Consider the following 23,955-nt stretch of genomic DNA (forward strand, 5'->3'; position numbering starts at 1 on the left):
GCTCTCGGACACGCCCCTGCTGGGCTTTGGGCAGGGCGCCTGAAGCTGTCCAGCTCCGAGGAGTGAGCTGCCTCGTAATCCCGGGCTGGGTCCTTTTCCCCAGCCTGCGGACCCAGTATTCTGCAATCCCACAGCGGGAGAGGACCCTCGGAGCCCTCTGGCTACTTAACCTGGGCCTCCAGGAGAAGACAAGAGGGGCCAGGAGAGGACAGAGCAATGAGATTGCACTCCACCCCGACCCCAGTTAGAGAGGGAGTAAAACCTCAGATCCACAGAGCAGAGCGCCAGGCGGGCAGGACTGGGCCGTTTCCAGGAAGGAAGATACCAGCACATCTAAAGAAAGAACGTGCAGGCCGGGCAGGGCTCATGCCTGTAATCTCAGCACTTTGGGAGGTCCAGGCGTGGATCACGAGGTCAGGAGTTCAAGACCAGCCTGGCCAAGATGGTGAAACCCCGTCTCTACTAAAAATACAAAAAATTAGCCAGGCGTGGTGGCGGGCGCCTATAATCCCAGCTACTCTGGAGGCTGAAGGAAAGAATTGCTTGAACCCGGGAGGCGGAGGTTACAGTGAGCCGAGATCATACTACTGCACTCCAGCCTGAGCGACGGAGAGAGACTGTCTCAAAAAAAAAAAGAAAGAAAAGAATGTGCAGCTGAAGGGGGTCTAGGCAGCTGGGGCAGCGAAGACATGGGGAGTCTCTGGAGGTAATGTTGGTCTGTCCATCCAAGCCCAGAGGCAGAGCTGGGGCTGGAAGAAGGCTCCCCGCCCACCTGGAGGCCGATGTGCCTCTGTCCTGTAGGTAAGCATCAGGCTTTTCCCTGAGCCTCTAAGGTGTAAGCTGGGCCTTGCTTCCAATTTCTGGATCACTGAGAACCCTTTTAAAGACCCTCTGCTTTCCATTTGAGGCAGGAAAATAGGGTCTGATGGCAGGGAACACAAAGCCAATTCACACTTCAGCTATAATAGGAAATATCCTCTCCATAGAGCATATGCCATTAATAACTTTGTAACTGTAACTTTACTTCATCCTCTTCATTTACATAGGGCTTACCCCAAGTAAAGGGTATTTAAACTCACAAAAACTCTGTAACAGGGCCCTTGAGCCCCTATGCTCAGGCTCACTCCCACACTGTGGAGTGTACTTTCATTTTCAATAAAACCCGTCATTCCTTCCTTGCTTTGTTTGTGCGTTTTGTCCAATTGTTCAAGATGCCAAGAACCTGGACACCCTCCACCAATAACATTTTTTGTGAGCCAGCCAGGAGAAAGAGATAAGCCCAAAGTTTGGGATTTATTTTTCTCCCTTTCCTTTCTGCTCAATTACAGTGGCACTCTCTCTCTCTCTCTCCTCTCTCTCTCTCTATCTCTCTCTGTCTCTCTCTTTTCCTTTCCAACTTTGGACCCTTGGTGGGCAGCACCTAAACACGGAAGCAACTGCAGGGTTTTTTTTGTTTGTTTTTGGGACAGAGTCTTGCTCTGTTGCCCAGGCTGGAGTTCTGAAACTTTGTCATACCAGAGTTCTGAAAATCCATTTTAAAAATCTAGAGAATGGGGGCCGGTAGCTGTGGCTCACGCCTATAATCCCACCACTTTGGGAAGCTGAAGCAGGCAGATCACCTGAGGTCAGGAGTTCGAGACCAGCCTGATAAACATGGAGAAACCCTGTCTCTACTAAAAATACAAAAAGTTAGGCTGGGCACGGTGGCTCATGCCTGTAATCCCAGCACTTGAGAGGCCGAGGCAGGTGGATCACTTGAGGTCAGGAGTTAGAGATCAGCCTGACCAACAAGGTGAAAGTCTGTCTCTACTAAAAACACAAAAATTAGCCAGACTTGGTGGCAGGCACCTGTAGTTCCAGCTACTTGGGAGGCTGAGACAAGAGAATTGCTTGAACTGGGAAGGTGGAGGTTGCAGTGAGCCCAGATCACACCACTGCACTCCAGCCTGGGCAACGAAGCGAGACTCCATCTAAAAAAAAAAAAAAAAAAAAAAAAAAAATTAGCTGGGCGTGGTGGCACATGCCTGGAGAATGGGCCAGGAACGGTGGCTTATGCCTGTAATCCCAGTAGTTTGGGAGGCAGAGGCGGGCAGATCACCTGAGGTCAGGAGTTTAAGACCAGCCTGACCAACATGGTGGAACCTACCTCTACTAAAAATACAAAAACTAGCTGGGTGTGGTGGTGCACATCTGTAATCCCAGGTACTCTGAAGGCTGAGACAGGAGAATAGCTTGAAACCCGGAAGGTGGAAGTTGCAGTGAGCCGAGATTGTGCCACTGCACTCCAGCCTGGACAACTGAGGGAGACTCTATCACAAAAAAAAAAAAAAAAAAAAGTCTGGAGAATGAAGAGTGATATTAAATTGGAATAATAACCAAAATGATAGGGGAATAATTTCTTTGTCACTATCTACAAATAGGTTGGCAGTATATATACAATATTTGAAATGTTAAGTGGCTTACGACAATTGATTATTTTTTCCCTTATTATTACTTTCTTTTCCACTTGCTTTGTCTGGGAAAGGAATGCTGAAGGAGGTAGCAGGGTCTCTCTCTCTTTTTTTTTTTTTTGAGATGGAGTCTTTCTCTTTTGCCCAGGCTGGAGTGCAGTGGCACAATCTCGGCTCACTGCAACCTCTGCCTCTCAGGTTCAAGCAATTCTTCTGCCTCAGCCTCTCGAGTAACTGGGACTACAAGTGCCCGTCACTACACCCAGCTAATTTTTTTTTTTTTTTTTTTTTGTATTTTTAGTAGAGACAGGGTTTCACCATATTGGTCAGGCTGGTCTAGAACCCCTGACCTTGTGATCTGCCCACCTCAGCCTCCCAAAGTGCTAGGATTACAGGCGTGAGCCACCACACCCAGCCCAGGGTCACTCTTTTTTTGCATTTTATTTTTTTGAAATAGGGTCTTGTTTTGTTGCCTAGGCTGGAACACAGTGGTGTGATCATAGCTCACTGCAGCCACAAACTTGCAGGCTCAAGCAATCTTCCCACCTCAGCCTCCCAAGTACCTGCTATTATAGGCCTGTGCCACCATTCCTAGCGATTTTTTTTTTTTTAGAGACGGGGATCTCACTGTTGCCCAGGCTTGTCCCCTGGGCTCAAGTGATCCTCTTGCCTCGGCCTCACAAAGTGCTGGGATTACAGTCACAAACCACTTCACCTGGCCTCTTTCAAATCTTCTTTTCATATTATTCATAGATATTTCATTAGGTAGAATATTATATATACTTAGAGCTATTCTATCTTCTTTTAATTATTGCCAAAGTGTACCAAATAATTTCAATCCTTCATCTCTAAATTGTCCTTGTCCTGCCCATTGCAATATATGAAAACTGCCTTTCATTTTACTTAATTCATCTCTGTAAATTTTATTTTATTTTTGTAGAGACAGAGTCTCGCTTTGTTGCCCAGGCTAGTCTCAAACTCCTGGGCTCAAGCAATCCACCTGCCTCGGTTTCCCAAAGTGCTGGGATTACAGGCATGACCACCTTGCCCAGCCATCTCTCCATAAATTTTAGATGACCCAAATCTGAGGTCCTGGGCAATGGAAAAGATCACAGAATATAAATCAATTACTGTTTGACTTCACTGAAAATAAGAATAGGTCCAGCCTGGCCAACACGGTGAAATCTTGTCTCTACTAAAAATAGAAAAATTAGGCGGGTGTGGCAACTCAGGCCTGTAATCCCAGCACTTTGGGAGGCTGAGGCGGGTGGATCACAAAGTTAGGAGTTCAAGACCAGTATTGCCAATATGGTGAAACCCCATCTCTACTAAAAATACAAAAATTAGCCGGGAGCTGGGGCAGGTGCCTGTAATCCCAGCTACTCAGGAGGCTGAGGCAGGATAATCACTTGAACCCAGGAGGCAGAGGTTGCAATGAGCTGAGATCGCGCCAGTGTTCTCCAGCCTGGGCAACAGAACAAGACTCCGTCTCAAAAAAGGAACGAAAGTAAAGAAAAAATGAGCCAGGTGTGGTGGCACACGCTTGTAACTCCAGCTGCTCCAGAGGCTGAGGCAGGAGAGTTCCTTGAACCTGGGAGGTGGAGGTTGCAGTTAGCAGTGATCACATCACTGTACTCCAGTCTGGGCGACAGAGCAAAACTCTGTCTCAAAAAAAAAAAAGAAAAAGAAAATAATAACAGGTGATTTTTTTTTTTTTTTTTTTTTTTTTGAGACAGAGTCTCACTCTGTCACACAGGCTGGAATGAAGTGGCGTGATCTCGGCTCACTGCAACCTCTGCCTCCCGGGTTCAAGAGATTCTTCCTGCCTCAGCCTCCAAAGTAGCTGGAACTACAGGTTGCACCACCTGGCTAATTTTTGTATTTTTAGTAGAGACGGGGTTTTACCATGTTGACCAGGCTGGTTTTGAACTCCTGACTTCATGATCTGCCCACCTGGGATTACAGGCATGAGCCACCATGCCCAGCTAGAACAGGTGATATTTTAAATGTGAGACACATTATTTGGAATTAGCTGAAAAGACTAAATTCTTCATTCCCAAATGTGTGACCTGTTTGCAAAAAGACTTCACCTTGGGAATGTGGCTGTAACTGGACAAACTCCAAGGCAATTCCTATTTGAGGACACATTAAAATCCTGCAATTGTAAATTACGTAGATACAGTAACTGCAAATGGGAAACATCCTGGTTGTTTTGGTACTTTTTATTTTTATTTGCTTTTTAGAGATGAGTCTCACAATGTTGCCAAGGCTGGATTGGAACTCCTGGGCTCAAGTGATACTCTCAAGTCACCTCCCAAGTAGCTAGGACTACAGGTGGGTACTGCACATGGCTTGTTTTTGATTCAGAACAGGTAGAAATCCATTTTTCCGATGATGAGTGCCAAATCCCAAACTCTAGTCCAAGCCACTGCATAAAACTCTTCTCTGCCAACTGGATCTACCCCAGACTGAACACTGAAACACTTTAGGGGTGCTAGTAGATCCACCCACCCATTTGGATCTGCTAGCAGAGTTATCACAGTGGGTCCTTTTTTGGATTTTTAAGAAAATCCTGTTAGTTAAGTGTAAAATAGGTCTCTATATCAGCGGGTTCTAACACTAATAATGGTGGCTACATTACTATTTAATTTAATTTTATTTTTTTAAAGACAGGGTTTCACCATGTCGGTCAGGCCGTTCTTGAACTCCCGACCTCAGGTGATCCGCCCACCTTGGCCTCCAAAGTGCTTGGATTACAGGTGTGAGCCACCACGACCAGCCTACATTACTATTAAGTGTAGTGTATCAGTGAATACTCCACTGATGTGTAAGAGGTTCTCCCAAAAAGCCCTGAATTCACTACACAATCTATGCATGTAATAAAATGATACTTGTGCCTTATACATTTATACAATTAGAAAACTTAAAAAAAAAAGAGAGAGGTTCTTTTTACCATTTCACACTTTATTTAAAGCAGGGTTTCGTTTGTTTTGCTTTTTGAGACAAGGTCTCAGTCTGTTCCCCAGGCTGAAGTGCAGTGGTGTGATCACAGATGCTCACTGTAGCCTTCACCTCCTGGGATCAAGTGATCCTCCCACCTGAGAGGCTGGGATCACACTTGGCTAATTTTTTTTGTTTTTAGTAGAGACAAGGTCTCACTATGCTGCCTAGGCTGGTCTCAAACTCCTGGGCTCAAACGATCCTGCCTTGGTCTCCCAAACTGCTGGGATTATAGGCATGAGCTACTATACCTGGCTGTTAAAAGCGGTTTTGGCCAGGCGCAGTGGCTCACACCTGCAATCCCTGCACTTTGGGAGGTGGGTGGATCATGAGGTCAGGAGTTCGAGACCTGGCCAATATGGTGAAACCTTGTCTCCACTAAAAAATACAAAAATTAGCAGGGCATGGTGGCATGTGCCTGTAGTCCCAGCTACTCAGAAAGCTGAGGCAGGAGAATCGCTGGAACCTGGGAGGCAGAGGTTATAGTGAGCCAAGATCATGCCACTGCACTCCAGCCTGGGCAACAGAGACTCTGTCTCAAAAAAAAAAAAAAAAGTGGTTTTAAGGAGTGCTAACCTCCAGTAAAGATCTCTTCAGCACACACAGATCTGTTCACTTATTTATTTATTTAGAGACGAGTCTCGCTCTGTCGCCAGACTAGAGTACAGTGGCACAATCTCAGCTCACTGCAACCTCCGCCTCCTGGGTTCAAGCAATTCTCCTACCTCAGCCTCCTGAGTAGCTGGGACTACAGGTGAGTGCCACCATGCCCAGCTAATTTTTTTTTTGAGACGGAGACTTGCTTAGTCACCCAGGCTGGAGTGCAGTGGCATGATCTCAGCTCACTGCAATCTCTGCCTCCCAGGTTCAAGCAATTCTCCTGCCTCAGCCTCCTGAGTAGCTAGGACTACAGGTGCGTGCCACCATGCCCAGCTAACTTTTTTATTTTTAGTAGAGACAGAGTTTCACCATGTTGACCAGGATGGTCTTGATCTCCTGACCTCATGATCCACCCACCTTGGCCTCCCAAAGTGCTGGGATTACAGGCATGAGCCACCATGCCTGGCCTCACTGAGCTTTTATTATTCAACATAAAAATGATACACTACTTCTGGCCCTGATAACAGGCTAAGCATTGCTTATTGAAACATGTGACGTAGCACACGCTATCACATCTGAAACACCAAGACTGGGTTGGTGAGTACAGGTAACTCTTGAACAGGTTGAGGGTTAGGGTTTCTGACTCCTCATACAGTTGAAAATCCATGTGCAACTTTTTTTTTTTTTGAGACAGGGTCTTGCTGTCACCCAACCTAGGGTACAATGGCATGATCTCGGCTTACTGCAACCTTTGCGTCCTGTGCTCAAGTGATCCTCCCACCTCAGCCTCCTGAGTAGCTGAAAACACAGGAAGGCACCACTGTGCCTAATATTTCTATTTTTTATTGAGATGGGGTTTTGCCATGTTGTCCAGGCTGGTCTCACAGGTGATCGGATGACCACGGCCTTTCAAAATGCTGAGATTACAGGCTTGGGCCACTGTGCCCAGCTCCCATGTATACCTTTTGACTCCCCAAAAAACCAACTACTAACCTACTACTGACCAGAAGTCTTACCTATAACATAAAGTGGATAACACAGATCTTATTTTTTTTGAGACCAAGACAGAGTCTCACTCTGTTGTCCAGACTGTAGTGACAGAGCGAGACTCCATCTCAAAAAAAACCAAAAAGCAAAAACAAAACAAAATGAAAAGATTAGCTGCGCATGGCAGCATGTGCCTCTGCACCTGTAGTCCCAGCTAGTCAGGAGGCTGAGGTGGGAGGATCACTTGAATCTGGGAGGTTGAAGTTGCACTGAGTCATAATCGTGCCATGGCACTCCAGCCTAGCACTGAGTGACAGAGGGAGACCATGTCTCAAAAACAGAAACCAAAAAAAGGGAAAGAAAACACCCAGAAAGCCAGAAAGGCAGAATAAGCCGCTGCTGGGGTATGCTGGATGAAGAGTTAGTGTGTTGGCTACAAGCCTGGCCTTGGGAGGGAGGGAGGGGACTGAGACTGTAACCACAGGTCAAAGAGCAAAGCAGTGACAGTGCTGCACACCCTCAGGTCTGGGCTTGGGATTGGGCTAAAGGGCCAACACCCCAGTAAGGGGTCAGGTCTTTTTTTTTTTGAGAGGGAGTCTCGCTCTTTCGCCCAGGCTGGAGTGCCCAGTGGTGTGATCTTGGCTCACTGCAAACTCCGTCTCCCAGGTTCAAACGATTCTCCTGCCTCAGCCTCCCAAGTAAGAGGCTGGAACCACCCCAGACCCCAAAAATAAAAATAAAAAATAACTGGCTGGGTGTGGTAGCTCATACCTGTAATCCTGGCACTTTGGGAGGACAAGGTAAGTGGATCACCTGAGATCAGGAGTTTCAGACCAGCCTGGCCATCATGGTGAAACCCCATCTTTACTAAAAATACAAAAATTAGCCAGGCCTAACACGATGAAACCCTGTCTCTACTAAAAATACAAAAAATAAGCCGGTGTGGTGGCATGTGCCTGTAGTCCCAGTTACTCAGGAGGCTGAGGCAGGAGAATAGCTGGAACCCAGGAGGCAGAGGTTGCAGTGAGCCAAGATCGTACCACTGCACTTTAGCCTGGGCAGCAAAGCAAGACTCTGTCTCAAAAAAAAAATTAGCCAGGCATGGTTGTGTGTGCCTGTAATCCCAGCTACTTGGGTAGCTGAGGCAGGAGAATTGCTTGAGCCCAGGAGGCAGAGATTACAGTGAGCCAAGATCGTGCCACTGCACTTTAGCCTGGGTGATGGAATGAGACTCTGTCACAAAAAAGTAAAGCGTTTATTTTTATTTTTTCATTTTTTTAGACACAGGGTCTCGCTATGTTGTCTAGGCTAGTCTTGAACACCTGGGTTCAAGCGATCCTCCAGCCTTGGTCTCCTAAAGTGCTGGGATTACAGGTGTGAGCCACCACGCCTGGTATACAAAAAATAAATTTTAAAAATTAGCCAGGCACAGTGGTGCACGCCTTGGTCCCAATTATTCAGGACTAACTGAGCCTATAAGGTTGACACTATAGTGAGTCACGATCACATCACTGCACTCCAGCCTGGGTGACAAAGGGAGATCCTCTTCCAAAAAATAAAGGGTAAACCGGGTGGCTTATGCCTGTAATCCCAGCACTTTGGGAGGCTGAGGCAGGCAGATCACAAGGTCAGGGGTTTGAGACTAGCCTGACTGGGTGAAATCTGGTCTCTACTTAAAAATACAAAAATTAGCCGGGTGTGGTGGTGCACACCTGTAATCCCAGCTACTTGGGAGGCTGAGGCAGGAGAATTGCTTGAACCTAGGAGGCAGAGGTTGCAGTGAGCTGAGAGTGTGCCATTGCACTCCAGCCTGGGCGATAGAGCAACTCCATCTCAAAAAATAATAATAATAATAAAGGGTAGGGGGGTAGGTTGGGCCCAGTGGTGGCTCACACCTGTAATCCCAGCACTTTGGAGGCCAAGGCAGGTGGATCACTTGAGGTCAGGAATTGGAGATCAGCCTGGCCAACATGGTGAAACCTCATTTCTACTGAAAATACAAAAATTAGCTAGGTGTGGTGGTGGGCAACTGTAATCCTGGTTACTCGGGAGGTTGAAGCAGAGAATCACTTGAACCCAGGAGGCAGAGGCTGCAGTAAGTCAAGATTATGCCACTGCACTCCAGCCTGGGCGACAGAGACTGTCTCAAAAAAGAAAACAAACCAAACCAAAAAACAATCATCGAAGCTCTGGGGACAGAGGTGAGCCAGGCCCTGAAGTGCTGTTAGTGATGGAGTCAGGGAATCAGAGACTGGCCACCAAATCCTAGACAGTTCAGGGGGCTGCAAACAGATCTGTGCCCTGGATGCCAGCGCCCCCCCGCCCACCCCCAGTCATCTTCTATGCTCAGAACAAAGTCCAGGAGAAGACCTGCATCTAGAGTAGAATCTCACTGCTCACCAGCCCCTTTAACAGAGGAAACATCAGTCCTGGAGACGCCAAGATGGCGGCTGGACCAAGACAGTAGCATCTTCTCAGGATCTGGGGGCATTCTCAACAGCCAAAGGAGAGACAGATCCCACTATGTTCCATTCTCTATGGCTTTGGCTGCCCTAACCTGGGGGAGGGAGGCTGGGACCAGGCTATGAGGGGGCCACTCCCTCCCAGGAGTTCAGCCCCCAGAGCAGCTCACTTGATGCAGGGAGGCTTCAGCAATGTATCCCTTCTACCTACTGGGACCAGCCGGGAAGTGTGAGGTGGAGTTGCATTGTGGGTGCTCACAGGGGATCTGGTTTGAGCACAGCTCTGGTTGGACTTCCTGCCATTCTTTCCTTCCAAGAAGACCTATCTGCTTCCTATTTGTCTTTTAAGAATCCTGGTGGTGGTGACGGGTTAAGGCCAAGAAACCAAACCAGTTCAATTCGAATCACACTGTCAGTGCCAGGAGTTTGGGGAAGAGCCTGGCAGCTGTGGAAAGTGGAAGTACCATGGACTTGGATCTGAACACCAGGTGTGCTCCCAGCAATACCACTCCTCACCAGGACCTTGACTCCAAGGTCACTTGACTCTAGCCTGTTTTCTCCTCTATGCAGTGAGGCTAACAGCACACCTCACAAGTGTGTGGTAATGGTAAAAGTTAAAGCACTGTGAATACATACAACTGTCATCACTACTGTACCAACTGCCCTGATCCCTCCCTTCAGGACAAACTGGGAGGTGCCTGAGCTTCCCATCCCTTCTCCCTAGAGGCCGGCCTCCCTGCTCCTCCCCTGGCCCTGAGGAACATGGTGTGACCAGGCAGTGTTGGGAGCTGGGTGTCCTCCCATCTGCACTCCAGGCAGGACAGCTAGGAACAGCAGAGTGATCAGTGTGGTCATCAGAGAACAAGGTTCAAGACCCACGGGCAGGGCCAGGTGGAAGTAGGAGCAAGGGCAGGAGCTGGCTGGGTAAACACACTTTATACAACAAATGGGAGGCCTTGTTGGGGAGGGGAGTGGCAGGAGAGAGGGAGAGAGGGAGGGAAGGCAGGCAGCCAGGTGCCCAGGACACAAGTGAGCAGCGGAAGGTCAGTGCACTGCACTGGGCCTTACCCTAGGCCCATGCCTCTCCTCACCCCAAGACAACCCTGGGCCCTCCCCACACTTGCGTTCCCGACAGTGGGTGGGTTTAGCCTCCCCCTCCTCAGCAGAGAGGTGAGCAGAGAGGAGCTATGGGGGGCTGCAGTCTCAGTTCCCTGTGGGGCAGGGTTGAGAGGAAGTGAGCGTGCCCTCCTCTTGAACTCCAGAGGGGCTCCAGTCCTGGTGCCCGGCTCAGACACCTGCCCCTCCTGAGTTCACACTGGAGTCCTCGCAGTCCTGAAACCACAAGGCCTGCCTGAAGCCAATGTCAGGAGAAAAATGCCTGGGGAGGGAAAGGCTGGTGTGGGCTGCCCATGGCAGCTCTGAGTTCTTCCTGGGGCTTGTGTCTTTCTGTGGTAGAAAAGGGCACAGCCAAGGCAAGGAGGGCCTGAAGCCTGAGGGGCCATCCTGGCCTGCCAAAGCCGTGCCCCCAACTCCTCAGCTTCAAAATCAGGGGTCTCAGGACAGAAGACGCTGGGTGGGCTCAGAGCTCATCAGGGGGGCTGTGTGTGAGAGGAGTTGCCTTCTGGATGCCCTCATCCTCCTCGGGGCTAGGGTCTCCCTCAAGGCCACCCAGCTCCTTCCTTTGTTCGCTGCTGCTACTCCTGCCACCTGCTGCCTTGGCCCTGCTGCTCTTCTTCTTGGACTTCTTCCCTCCCAGGGCAGCTGTGTCTCCCTTCTTGCCGGACCACTGCTCTGCCAGGCAACCTAGGGTGTGGAGGAGAGAGACCCTCAAAGCAAGTGCCTCAGGACTGGGGTGCTGGGCAAGGAGCACTGAACAGGGAGCCACGGAAGTAGCAACTGGCACCGTGCCTGACGTCAGCCTCCTTGCCTCCTCCTCACTGTGGCCACCAGGCCCCTCTGGGGGCATCTGGCTTGTCTGCTAGTCATTCTGCACCTGGTTTCAGTGACTCTTACTCCACCATGTCTTGCCAAGCAAGCCCTCCAAAGGCAGAGATCCTACAATGCCCTCTGGTGCCCTCTGTTTCTCCTCTTACCCACCTCCCCCGAGGGAGAGCAAACAATAAATCATCCAGGGCCAATCTGCCCTGCCTTCCCCAAACTCACTGGTGTCCTTTCCCTTCAGCACGTGGTTGGCGCAGAGGAATTCAGTCAGGTCCTTCTCCTGGTGGTTCCTGTACCAGTCCTCGATCACCTCCTCAAATTCTTCCACCAGCACGTCGCACTGTTAATCACAATACCTCATATTGGCAAAGCCCCACCCTCGCTCCTACAGCAGCTCAGCTAAGCCTCACAACCTACGGCCAGGTAGGCTGTGGTGGCGGTTCACCTAAGGAAACTGAAGCCAGAGAGGTGAAACGACCTGATCACAGCCACCCAGGCCTGGGTGGGCTTCCTCAGAGCAGACCCAATCCCCACCGGCCCCTCACTGGGCACAACAACCCTTCCAAGGGCTGAAGGGCCTGTACCTGCTTCTTGAGGTCAGCCACCTCAGCAGAAGTCTCGTTCCACAGCTCATAGGGGATGTCCATCACCACCTTGACCCCTTTGTGTACCAGGTTGTGTAATGTCTCAAAGGTCTCTGACATGCCCTGGAAGAAGCGACCAGACATGGGAGGCGGAGCTACCTTTTTCTCCCTCCTACCCTCCTCTCCCAGTAGTGTCTGAGGACCCAGCTCTAAAAAGCCAATGCCCAGTGCCCTCTAAGGACCCTCATCCTTTTCGTCCTTTTTTTTTTTTTGAGAGGGAGTCTTGCTCTGTTGCCCAGGCTGGAGTGTCTCAGCTCACTGCAACCTCTGCCTCCCTGGATCAAGCGATTCTGCTTCCTCAGCCTCCTGAGTACCTGGGACTACAAGCGCACACCACCACACCTGGCTAATTTTTATATTTTTCATAGAAATGGGTTTGTCATGTTGGTCAGGATGGTCTCGAACTCCTGGCCTCAAGGGTACCACTTGCCTTGGCCTCCCAAAGTGCTGGGATTACAGGTGTGAGCCACTGTGCCCAGCCTCATCCTTGACCTGACCTTCCTCTCCCCTCTTTTGTTTTGTTTTTTTCGAGATGGAATCTCGCTCTGTTGCCCAGGCTGGAGTGCAGTGGCATGATTTCAGCTCATTGCAACCTCCACCTCCCAGGTTCAAGCGATCCTCCTGCCTCAGCCCCCCTAGTAGCTGGGATTACAGGCACGCACAACCATGCCCCGCTAATTTTTGTATTTTTAGTAGAGATGGGGGTTCACCGTGTTGGCCAGACTGGTCTCAAACTCCTGACCTCAGGTGATTCACCCACCTTGGCCTCCCAAAGTGCTGGGATTACAGGTGTGAGCTACCGCGCCCAGCCTCCTCTCCCCTCTTTGAGGCCTGCTTCCCACAACCCCCGCACATATACCACCTGACCTGCCTCTGCACACCTCATCCTTTCAAAAAGACCTGCGGCTCCCCTCAGGCCCTTTGGCTTTATGCTTCTTTTCCAGGAAATAGGTTTGTCTTAGCTCTTTCCCCTCACTATGGCTGGACATGCTCACTTCCATATATCCAGACCTGCTGGTCCACATTCTTCCCAGCTTATGTCTTTCCTCAGTGGAAAGCCGAGGCAGGCAGGCCCTTTATTCTGTAAAAGCAATCTCTACTAGCTACCTAGGTCTTATCCCCAGAGACAACACACTATCCATCTCCTATATTTTCCCAGAGATAACTCACATAAATACCAACATCCAAATATATCCTCCCCCAGCCCCTTTTTAAACAAGCAGTGGTGTAGCAGACACACTCTTCTGCACTTGCCCTTTTTACTTATACCTTGAAGGGCTGGGTGCGGTGGCTCACACCTGTAATCCCAGCACTTCGAGAGGCCCAGGTGGGCAGATCACCTGAGGTCAGGAGTTACAGACCAGCCTGGCCAACATGGCAAAATCCTGTCTCTACTAAAAATACAAAAATTAGCCGGGTGGTGGGCACCTGTAATCCCAGTTACTCGGGAGGCTGAGGTGGGAGAATCGCTTGAATGTGGGAAATGGAGGTTGCAGTGAGCTGAGATCTCACCACTGCACTCCAGCCTGGGCAACAGAGTGAGACTCTGTCTGTCTCCAAAACAAACAAACAAACAAAAACCTTGAAGATCAGTTTAATTCAGTTCCTAAAGAGCCTCCCCATTCTGTTTCCAGCTGCATACTAGTCCACCAAACAACTAGATCAACGTATTTAATCCCCTACTGGTGGAGTTAGATTGTTTCTAATGTTTTTTTGCTATGAAAAATAATTCTTTTTTTTTTTTTTTGAGACGGAGTTTCGCTCTCGTTACCCAGGCTGGAGTGCAATGGCGCGATCTCGGCTCACCGCAACCTCCGCCTCCTGGGTTCAGGCAATTCTCCTGCCTCAGCCTCCTGAGTAGCTGGGATTACAGGCACGCGCCACCGTGCCCAGCTAATTTTTTTTGTATTAGTAGAGACGGGGTTTCACAATGTTGACCAGGATGGTCTCGATCTCTTGACCTCGTGATCCACCCGCCTCGGCCTCCCAAAGTGCTGGGATTACAGGCTTGAGCCACCGCGCCCGGCCCTTAAACATTTATTAAAGCAAACGCAGATTTATTACTGAGTAAAGTGCAAAATTCGTACAAATGTCTGCTGCTTGAGACCATGCCCTTAGGTATCCCAGGGATTTATGACTGGTATCCTTTGCTAGAAGGAAACTTAGGTAGAAAAATGTGGGTGGCAACTATTTTACCGTGTGCCAGGCACTGAAGATGTAGAGAGGAAGAACTCTGGGCCTTGTAAGTAAGAGCTCATTCTCCAGGGAGAGAAGCACTCACGCACATACTGAGTACATGAGATGTCACATGGGCACCCTGTGGGAGGTGCTGTGTGGGCCCAGAGAAGGGACTAAGCAGTCACTCACCCCAGGTGTCCTCTGATGTCTCCCCTAAGCCCCCACCTTTCTGCACATCCTGGATCTTACTGAGTTCTCCCTGTTCTAGTGTCTGTAGGTCCCCATGGGGGCAGCAACTGTGGAGCATTTCTGCCTGTGTCTGAGATTAAAGCAGGACCCTGGTGGACAGGCGCAGACCCTCATGCATGTGCCTACTGCCACTGAAAAGTCAGGCCACTCAGGAGGGAAGGAGTGTAAATGGCAATCAAAGAATGGGAAGAGGCAAGGAGGGAAGCTCCCAGGGGGTGATCTTCAAATCACACTCACACCAGCAGACACACTAAGATACATGCAGGCCTGGCCCCAGAGCAGGTGAAGAACAATCACAAATCCAACCTTGGCAAATCGGTTGCTGCCGGTCCTCTCCTTGTGCAGGCTATAATCCAGGAGCCTCTTGCAAATGGTCTCAGTGACTTCGATTAACCGCAAGTCCCTGCCAAGACAGCGGCATGAGAGGAACTGAGTCCCCCTCCTAGCCCCAGTGGGTTAGTGGTCTGTCCCTCCAGCCCTGTGCCCCAACACCTGCACAGCTCACCAACAGGAAGTGAGTCAGAGCTGGAAGGAAGATAGGTCATCTGGTCTGGGGGATCTGAAATGCTGGAATACAGACCAGAGAGACAAAGTTTTAACAGCTCTAAGGGAAGGAATTTTTTATAAAGCTAAATGATTCAGTATTTAGATTTTTTGATAAAGCAAAATATATTAAATTTTGATGGTAAAATATCATTCACTTTGAAAGGATGATCACAGCTGACAGAGTTGAGTTTTTAAAAAATATATTTATAGGCCAGGTGTGGCGGCTCATGCCTTTAATTCAAGCACTTTGGAGGCCAAGGTGGGCGGATCATCTAAGGTCGGGAGTTCAAGACCAGCCTGACCAACATGGTGAAACCCCGTCTTAAAAAAAAAAAAATATATATATATATATATATATATGTGTGTGTGTGTGTGTGTATATATATATATTTATAACTGGCAAAATACAAAGTTGGTAATCCTATGTTACCAATGTTTTAAAAAATTACATTTCGGCTGGGCACAGTGGCTCACATCTGTAATCCCAGCACTTAGGGAGGTCCAGGCAGATAGATCACCTGAGGTCAAGAGTTTGAGACCAGCCTGACCAACATGGTGAAACTCCATATCTACTAAAAATATACAAAAAATTAGCTGAGCTTGGGGGCACATGCCTGTAATCCCAGCTACTTGGGAGGCTGAGGCAGGAGAATTGCTTGAACCTGCCTGGGAGGCGGAGGTTGCAGTGAGCCGAGATTGCACCATTGCACTCCAGCCTGGGCAATAAGAGCAAAATTCTATCTCAAAAATAAAATAAAATAAAATAAAAATTACACTGGTCTGTAAAATCCAAGCATCTGAGAATCAATGATATAATCTAACAGTCTTGGTTTTAGAGATAAGAAATCTGCTGAAGCATAAAGTTAAGGGATTTATGCAAGTCACACAATGAGTTGGGGACAGAACCAGTGGACAAACTCAGGTCTTGGCTACAACTGATGCCCTTGTCATGGGTTTACCTAGCTGGGAGAAGGAAACACCTAGCCCCTGAAGCCTCCAGGAGCAACACAGGCCAGGCCAGTGAGTCCCCATTCACTTACGACTTGGTGTATTTGACTCCAGAGGCCTTCCGATCCAGGATGCCATAGCCTGTGCCAATCACCTCCTTGGTCTTGCCGGTTTCCTCAAAGGCTGACTTCAGCTCCACAGCAACATATTTACACACTGGGGGAGGGAGGTAGCACAGCCCACTGAGTGCACATGAGTCTAACAGGAGGCCAGCTCCCAGCAAAAGAGATCCAGGTGGGCATCCTTACCTAGACTGGAGGATCAAATCAATACTCAAGGTGGGGAAGGGAGTTAGGACCTGTGGAGGCTAAGGCAACTCTGTCTTGGATGCAAATGTGCAATGTTAACTTCTAATTAACTCTAGTTCCAGGAATGCCTCTAGGATTTCTATTTCATCTATTGTTCCTTGTGTAAGAGCATGCACTGACTGTAAATCTTGCTCTTAAGCAACTGCCCTTCGTATCCCTTTTTTTCTTTTTGAGACGGAGTTTTGCTCTTGTTGCCCAGGCTGGAGTGCAATGTTGCCATCTCGGCTCACTGCAACCTCCACCTCCCGGGTTCAAGCGATTCTCCTGCCTCAGCCTCCTAAGTAGCTGGGATTACAGGCATGTGCCACTACGCCCAGATAATTTTGTATTTTTAGTAGAGACGGCGTTTCTCCATGTTGGTCAGGCTGGTCTCAAACTCCTGACCTCAGGTGATCCACCCACCTCAGCCTCCCAAAGTGCTGGGATTACAGGGGTGAGTCACCGCGTCTGGCCCGTATCCGTTTCGCTATGGTATATAAGCCCTGGATCTGGGAGGTAATGGGCAGAGCTCCACCATCTTGTCTCACTGCTGCCTGAGACACAGACACCGCTTCTCTTTGTAAAGTCCCTATTAAATATCTCTTTCTAAGAAACTGGATTTATCAACTTCTTTCTTCAGCCTCTCAGCTTCCTTGGACTTTGGGGGTAAGTTTCCATAGACCTCTTCAATACAGAACAGTACCAGACCACCAAATGGAGTTCACTATGTGAAAACAAGACTCCAAGATCCACTGCCTCATGTCTATTTCTGGCACTAATCCTACTGGCTTTATTTCTCATGCCGTGCACTCCTGCCGTTACCCTCAGTCCCATCATTTTATTTATTTACTTATTTCTTTATTTTTGAGACTGGGTCTCGCTCTGTTACCCAGGCTGGAGTGCAGTGGCACAATCTCAGCTTACGGCAATCTCTGCCTTTCAGGTTCAAGCGATTCTCCTGCCTCAGTCTCCCAAGTAGCCAGTATTACAGGTGCACGCCAGCACATCCAGCTAATTTTTTTTGTGTGTGTGTGTGTGTGTGTGTGTGTCTGTATTTTTAAAAAATAGAGACAGGGTTTCATCTTGTGGGCAGGCTGGTCTTGAACTCCTGACCCCAAGCGATCCACCCACCTCAGCCTCCCAAAGTGCTGGGATTACAGGCATGAGCCACCATGCCAGGGCCTGTCATTTTACTTTCTAAAATTGCATACATACAGAAAAGCTGAAATATAATGAATACCTTCCACTTGTATTCAACAGTTAATAATTTCCCAAATTCTCTCTCCAATATATAATAATATATCTCAACAATATATACATTATTTTTGCTAACTCTCTTGAAAGTAAGTGGCAAATATGACCTTTTGCCCCTGAATATGTCATCATGTACCTCCTGAGAACAAGGACCTTCTCCTACATAACCACAGAACAATTTGATACTTGGGAAATTAATAATTCCAACGTCACCCAGTAGCCCATATGCAAATTTCCTTAATTGTCCCCAAAACGTCTTTTATGGTTGTTATATGACTTGATTTCATGTGTATTCCAACACCAGCTCTCTATTTCTACCAAGTTAATTTGCTCCATGCCCTCCAGAGAGACCTTATTCCTACTGTCTCTGTACATTTATTTCCTCATTTCCTCTTACCCTTCCTCAAATAGGTATTAGGCAACTCCTGTGTGTGTCGGGATACAGAGATGAAAACAAGGTCGCCTCCCTTCCAGATACTCAGTCTAATGGAGCAGATAAAGGTGTAGAGAAATAACTACCACTGTGTAAGGAGTGCTACAGAGCTACCACCAAGGGTGTGAAGTGCCTGAGGCCCTAGGAAAATACTTAATGCCTTCTCAGGGCTTCTCTGCCCATTCTGCCCACCTCGAATTATAAGCCTCTCCCCCAGGAAGCCATTCTGTACTAATCCCACTTGCTCTAGATTTCACTCTGGGCCTCTGCAGGATCCATGCTCTCCCAGGGACTTTCAGTCATTTCATGTGTCTCCACATAGACCACAAGGGTCCCCAAAATGTGCATTATGTATAGATTTTTTTCTGTATTTTCTTAGCCTGGGACTTGATATATGTTGGATGCTTGATAACTCTTGCTAATAGAGCCCGTCTTCTGATGCCTCTGAATGGAGTAACAGTCTGCAGGCTAAATCCCATCGGCGGCTTTAACACTGACAGCACAATCTGGTAGAACACCAATTCACCACAAAAATAAACACATCCCCTGAAGGACTGCTTGGTGAAATTAATCAATGGCTTGGAGAATTTGGAAGTCATAAACATTCCAAGTAATAAGCTGGTGATCTTCAAGTCTGCAAAAAATTGGGGATGTCTCACCACCCCCGCTCCCGGTCTCCATCCAGGACCCTCTGGGCTCCCTCCCCTCTTCTGTCCTGTACTCTTCTGTGCGAGCATATCATTTTTCTGGCACCACGGCCCCTCCTCCCATACCCTCCCCAGGAGTGGGGAAAGGTAAGGTTTGGAACATCCTTGCTCTCTTATGCCCATCAACCACAGCCTTGCTTTCCAGCTCTTCCAAACATTACCTCTTCAACACCTCCTCTGGGGATCCCACCCACAACCAGACTCGGAGGAGACTCATGGCACAGACCCCAGACCCTCACCGACATCCATCCACTCTTTTTTTCTGGGCAGATCCTCCTTCCTCTGTGCCGAGGCCTATTTCACTCAGGCTACTGAGCGAGGAGGCAGGCTTGGTGGGCTAGACACAGTCAGCATTTAGTAACAAAGGTGTAATAATAATAAAAACAAACAAATACAATATTAAGATGAGCCTAATGGATGGAGTTTGCCAAGCCATCCTGTGACTACAAATCCCTTTTCAATTAATCTTCATCAGTTACCAAATGAGGTTAGGCTAGAATGAGCTCTAATTTCTGGGCCATTTCCATGTTTCCATCAGTCTGTGAATGTTGCCTAAGGAGAATAAATGTGAGCTTCTTAGGCTATGAGAATAATGAGAGACAGTATGGGCTCTTTGATATTGGAATAAGACAGAAAACAGGTCAGGCGTGGTGGCTCACACCTGTAATCCCAGCACTTTGGGAGGCCGAGGCAGGAGGATCACTTGAGGTCAGGAGTTCAAGACCAGCCTGGACAATATGGTGAAATCCCATCTCTACAAAAATGTAAAAATTAGTGAGGCAAGATGGCGGGTGCCTGTAATCCCAGCTACTCGGGAGGCTGAGGCAGGAGAATCACTTGAACCCAAGAGGCAGAGGTTGCAGTGAGTCAAGATTGCACCATTGCGCTCCAGCCTGGGAGCCAGAGTGAGACTATGTCTCAAAAAAAAAAAAAAGAAAAGAAAAGAAAAGAAATCAAAGAGGAGAGGAAGTGAAACCCTGAAAAGCTATCAGTTAGCTGGGCCAGGCGCAGTAGCTCATGCCTATAATCCCAGAAGTCTGGGAGGCCAAAGTGGGCAGATCACCCAAGGTCAAGAGTTCGACACTAGCCTGGCCAACATGGTGAAACCCGGTTGTTGGGAAAAGCAGCAAAGGAGAAAAGACTTACAGAGTGCTTACATAAATTGGTTATGAGTAACACATAAACAAGGAACAAAAAACTGCGGAAGGCCGCAGGAGGGCTCTGAGGAGGAAGGTCTCTCCATGCCTCATGTTCTGGTGCAGGGTGACTTAGGCTCTGTTACTATAAATATTGTGCTCAAGGACATAAAACCCCTTCATAGCACTATGACGTAGCCAGACTTGTAGGCTCCTTGTAAGGTCCGTGTTCCACCAGCTGTATATAGATAATAAACTAAAGATAACCACATATTCTCATTTTGTAAAACTCCCAAACTGCCACTGTTATCAATCCTTATGACTTCTGGCTCACTGATTCACTCTACCCTTACCCTATAGATCAAAGTGATTGTAACCAATAAACAGTGTGGATGATCAGAGCTGGGACCTTCATTGTCTCCTCCAAAGTAATAAAGTGATGGCCCCCTGGTCCCACTTTCTCTTAATCTGTCTTTTTCTCATTCTTTTGTCCCACCGAACTCAGGGTACCCACAGGTGATGTAGAGCTGGTTCCCTATACCCCGTCTCTACTAAAAATATAAAAATTAGCCGAGTGTGGTGGCGTACACCTGTAGTCCCAGCTACTCAGGAGGCTGAGGCAGGAGAATCCTTGAACCCAGGAGACAGAGGTTGCAGTGAGCGAAGGTCACGCCACTGCACTCCAGACTGGGTGGCAGAGCAAGACTCTATCTCAAAACAAAACAAAACAAAACAAAAGCCTGGGCGAGGTGGTTCATGCCTGTAATCCCAGCACCCTAAGAGGCCGAGGCAGGTGGATCACCTGAGGTCGGGAGTTTGAGACCAGCCTGACCAACATGGAGAAACGCGGTTTCTATGAAAAATACAAAAGTTAGCCAGGCATGGTGGCTCATGCTTGTAATCCCAGCTACTCAGGAGGCTGAGGCAGGAGAACTGCTTGAACCCAGGAGGCGGAAATTAAATTACAGTGAGCTGAGATCATACCACTGCACTCCAGCCTGGGCGACAAGAGCAAAATCTCCAAAAAAAAAGAAAAGAAAAGAAAAGAGAAGGGCTATCAGTTAAGACTAGAGGAAGAATGAAAGGGCAGCCAGGAGCAGAAGCGCAGCACTTTGGGAGGCCAAGGTGGGTGGATTGCTTGAGGTCAGGAGTTCAAGACCAGTCTGGCCAATATGGTGGAACCCTATCTCTAACAAAAATACAAAAATTAGCTGGGCATGGTGGCAGGCGCCTGTAATCCCAGCTACTCGGGAGGCTGAGACAGGAGAATCATTTGAACTTGGGAGGCGGAAGTTGTAGTGAGCCGAGATCATGCCACTGCACTCCAGCCTGGGCTACAGAGGGAGACTCCGCTCAAAAAAAAAAAAGGCCAGGCGCGGCGGCTCACGCTTGTAATCCCAGCACCTCAGGAGGCCAAGGCGGGTGGACTGCCTGAGATCGAGAGTTCAAGACCAGCCTGACCAACATGGAGAAACCCCGTCTCTACCAAAAATACAAAATTAGTCGGGCATGGCGGCGCATGTCTGTAATCCCAGCTACTGAGGAGGCTGAGGCGGGAGAATCGCTTGAGCCTGGGAGGTGGAGGTTGCGGTGAGCCAAGATCCCGCCACTGCACTCCAGCCTGGACAACAAGAGTGAAACTCTGTCTCAAAAAAAAAAAAAAAAAAAAGTAAGGGGAAGGCACAGGCTTGAACTCATACTGGGGGCTCTACCAGTGAAGTAGGCTTATCTCTGAAGCATCTCCTTTTAATCTCTCTAATGGAAGGATTATGTGTCTCAAACTTACCCCAACCCCACTTCCCAGTGTTTAGGGAACATCTGGCCTGATGTAGGCTTTCAATTCAGATGAGAGATTCACAGCCAACTTTCTGGGGGTCCTGGGGTTACAGGGCTGGGAAGGCAGGCATGACTGTAAGGTCTGAGGAGAAAACTGAGAAACGGAGGGGAGGAAAAAGAAATAGGTCCTTTACAGTCCTGGCTCCCTGGCAGCTCCCTCTATGTAGTTCCTCAATGCCTATCTCTCCATGGTCCTACAATCTTCATTAGCCAAGTTCCCCACAGGCTCTATTATTCCCCCAAAGGGCCCCTTAGGCCCAGATCCTCCTCCTCCTCACACACACTTACAGTCCCCCACTTAATCATGTGTATTCCCAAAACATTTGAGTGCCTACCGGATACTTTGTGAATACGTATCTAAGACAAAGTCCCTGCCTTCGAGGAGCTGTTAGTGAGTGCAACAGACAACTACACAGATTGGGTTGCAGTGAGGGCACAAAGGGGAAAGTCAGCCGGCAGGCCTCTGCCTCTGTAGTTTCCGCTGAATGGGCCCCTCTCTTTCCACTTCTCTTCACTCGGCTAACTCCTAATTCCTCTTCGTGTTTCCTGTATGAAGCCCTCTCCGACTCCCCTCTGCACACAGCCTTCGCCCACCCCCTCCCCCACTGCGGGCTAGACCAGATGCTCCTCGCCCGGCCCCCAAAAAGAAGTCCTGTACCTCCCCTATCATGGCATCTACTACTCTGAATTATCATTGCTTGTTTCTACCAATGTGTGAACTCCAAGGATCGGAGTACTAGGACCGGATCTCTCGGCCGCTGCAGCATCCTGGCGTCCCGGCGCCCAGCGGACAGCAGGTTCAAGGAACGAAGAGACCCGGCAGGGCTCAGAACCTAGCAGCCCCCGACGCTGTTCCGCAAGCTCCGCCCCTGGAGCCCGCCCCTCCGGCAGGATACGCCCCGCGGGCCCCGCCCCCTTACCTTCGCATTTGCTGGGCAGGCGAACCCAGTCGTTCTCCTCAGCTTCTGCCTGTCTTGGGCCCAGCTCCAGGGCCAGCAGCAGCAGCAAGGAGAGAAGCAAAAGACAACGGGACGCGGGCCCAGGTAATGGCTCCATGGCCCAGCAGGACCCAACCGGGGTGGACCGCTCGGCGCCTCCTCCCGCGGCGCGCGCGGAGCTGCTTCCTCGCGCCGCTTCCGGGACTGCACACGTGCCTCCGCGTAACCACGACAACAGCGAGCCTCCCGCCCTCCCTCCTCTCGCAGCCGCAGCCAGCCTCAAAGCGGACCAAGGCCCGCGGACGGCACAGCCAATAGGCTTGCTGGGGTTTGCCCTCTAGCGAATGGGAGGACTACCTTTTTTCGGCCTTGGCCAGTAAGAGAGCAGATGGTGGCCTCAGCGACCTATGGCAACGTCCTTTCCCACCCCCTAACGGAGGCTCTGGGAGAGGATGCAGGACCAAGACCCGGGGAGAAGAAGCCCGCGTCTGGGCCTGAGTGAGATGCGTTCGCGCGCTCAGGTGCTGGAAGATGTGGGGAAGGCCGCCTTCGCGGCTTTCTCCGCCCCCTCGAACGTCACTTCCCTCCCGGGGTTCTAAGGCCGCAAGTCCTTACTGAACACCTGTTTTTAAATGTTGTTATTATTGTTGTGGTTGCTATAGGCAGGCAGTGTTGTAGGCACTTAGGGTGCGAGCAGGGCGACTCAAACTGTCCCCAGTCTTCAAACTTTCTTAGTACCCAATAGATTTGTCCTAGTGAGAACTAGAACAAATGACTTCCTCTCTGAGCCTGTTTCTATTTGTATGACAAAGTGATCCTCCTATCTGCTGTGCGAGCTTGGCCTTTTGTTGGGAAGCTCAAATAGGTTAATGGAATTAAAGCTTATCGAGCAGATTGTAAAAAGTTCAGGCATTAATGTTCTTTTTGTGTGTAATCCCAACCCCTTTTACTGCCCTATTATTTATTTCTTGATTCTGAGCTCCCAGAAGGCAGGAATTTGGCCAATGAAGGATTATATCTCCCTTCCACCTCCCCGTCAACAGCAAGGTGCCTGGAACAAGGAGGTACTCAGTAAAACTCCCATCTGCTGTGTCATTAAGAGGAACACTTAATGGCTCACGCCTGTAATCCCAGAACTTTCGGAGGTCGAGGCGGGAGGATCACTTGAGGTCGGAAGTTCAAGACCAGCCTGGCCAACATGGTAAAACCGTGTCTCTACCAAAAAGTACAAAAATGAGCCAGGCATGGTGGCTCCTGCCTGTAGTCTCAGGTACTCCAGAGGTTGAGGTGGGAGAATTG

General features: G+C 49.1%; 1 protein-coding gene across 2 annotated transcripts; it reads right to left on the reverse strand.

Moving 5' to 3' along the window:
• Positions 1-4,656: 4,656 nt before the first annotated feature.
• CNPY3 (canopy FGF signaling regulator 3) lies at positions 4,657-23,212 on the reverse strand. 2 transcript variants are annotated; one of them, XM_021676083.2, is made up of 6 exons: positions 22,639-22,864; positions 16,098-16,221; positions 14,818-14,914; positions 12,025-12,147; positions 11,663-11,780; positions 4,657-11,302 (listed from the first exon to the last, which is right to left on the reverse strand). In XM_021676083.2, exons 1-6 carry the CDS (start codon positions 22,772-22,774, stop codon positions 11,079-11,081), a joined length of 822 nt encoding a protein of 273 aa, XP_021531758.1. In that variant the 5' UTR covers positions 22,775-22,864; the 3' UTR covers positions 4,657-11,078. The 2 variants fall into 2 exon arrangements, with proteins under 2 accessions (XP_021531758.1, XP_021531759.1); XM_021676084.2 differs by lacking the exon at positions 16,098-16,221 and having other exon boundaries at positions 22,639-23,212.
• Positions 23,213-23,955: the final 743 nt, after the last annotated feature.

Source organism: Aotus nancymaae, unplaced genomic scaffold (genome assembly GCF_030222135.1).
Source record: "Aotus nancymaae isolate 86718 unplaced genomic scaffold, 86718_ANA_hifiasm-v0.15.2.pri h1tg000040l, whole genome shotgun sequence".
In the NCBI taxonomy this organism is placed as follows: Eukaryota; Metazoa; Chordata; class Mammalia; order Primates; family Aotidae; genus Aotus; species Aotus nancymaae.

Bases quoted from the DNA above. Each gene is read 5' to 3' on its own strand.
- CNPY3 (XM_021676083.2), bottom strand. From the start codon at position 22,774: ATGGAGCCATTACCTGGGCCCGCGTCCCGTTGTCTTTTGCTTCTCTCC. The intron at 14,915-16,097 runs GTAAGTGAATGG...CTGTCTTGGCAG, and splicing joins GGAGTCAAATACACCAAGTC to GGACTTGCGGTTAATCGAAG. The intron at 11,781-12,024 runs GTACAGGCCCTT...TGTGATTAACAG, and splicing joins TGGCTGACCTCAAGAAGCAG to TGCGACGTGCTGGTGGAAGA.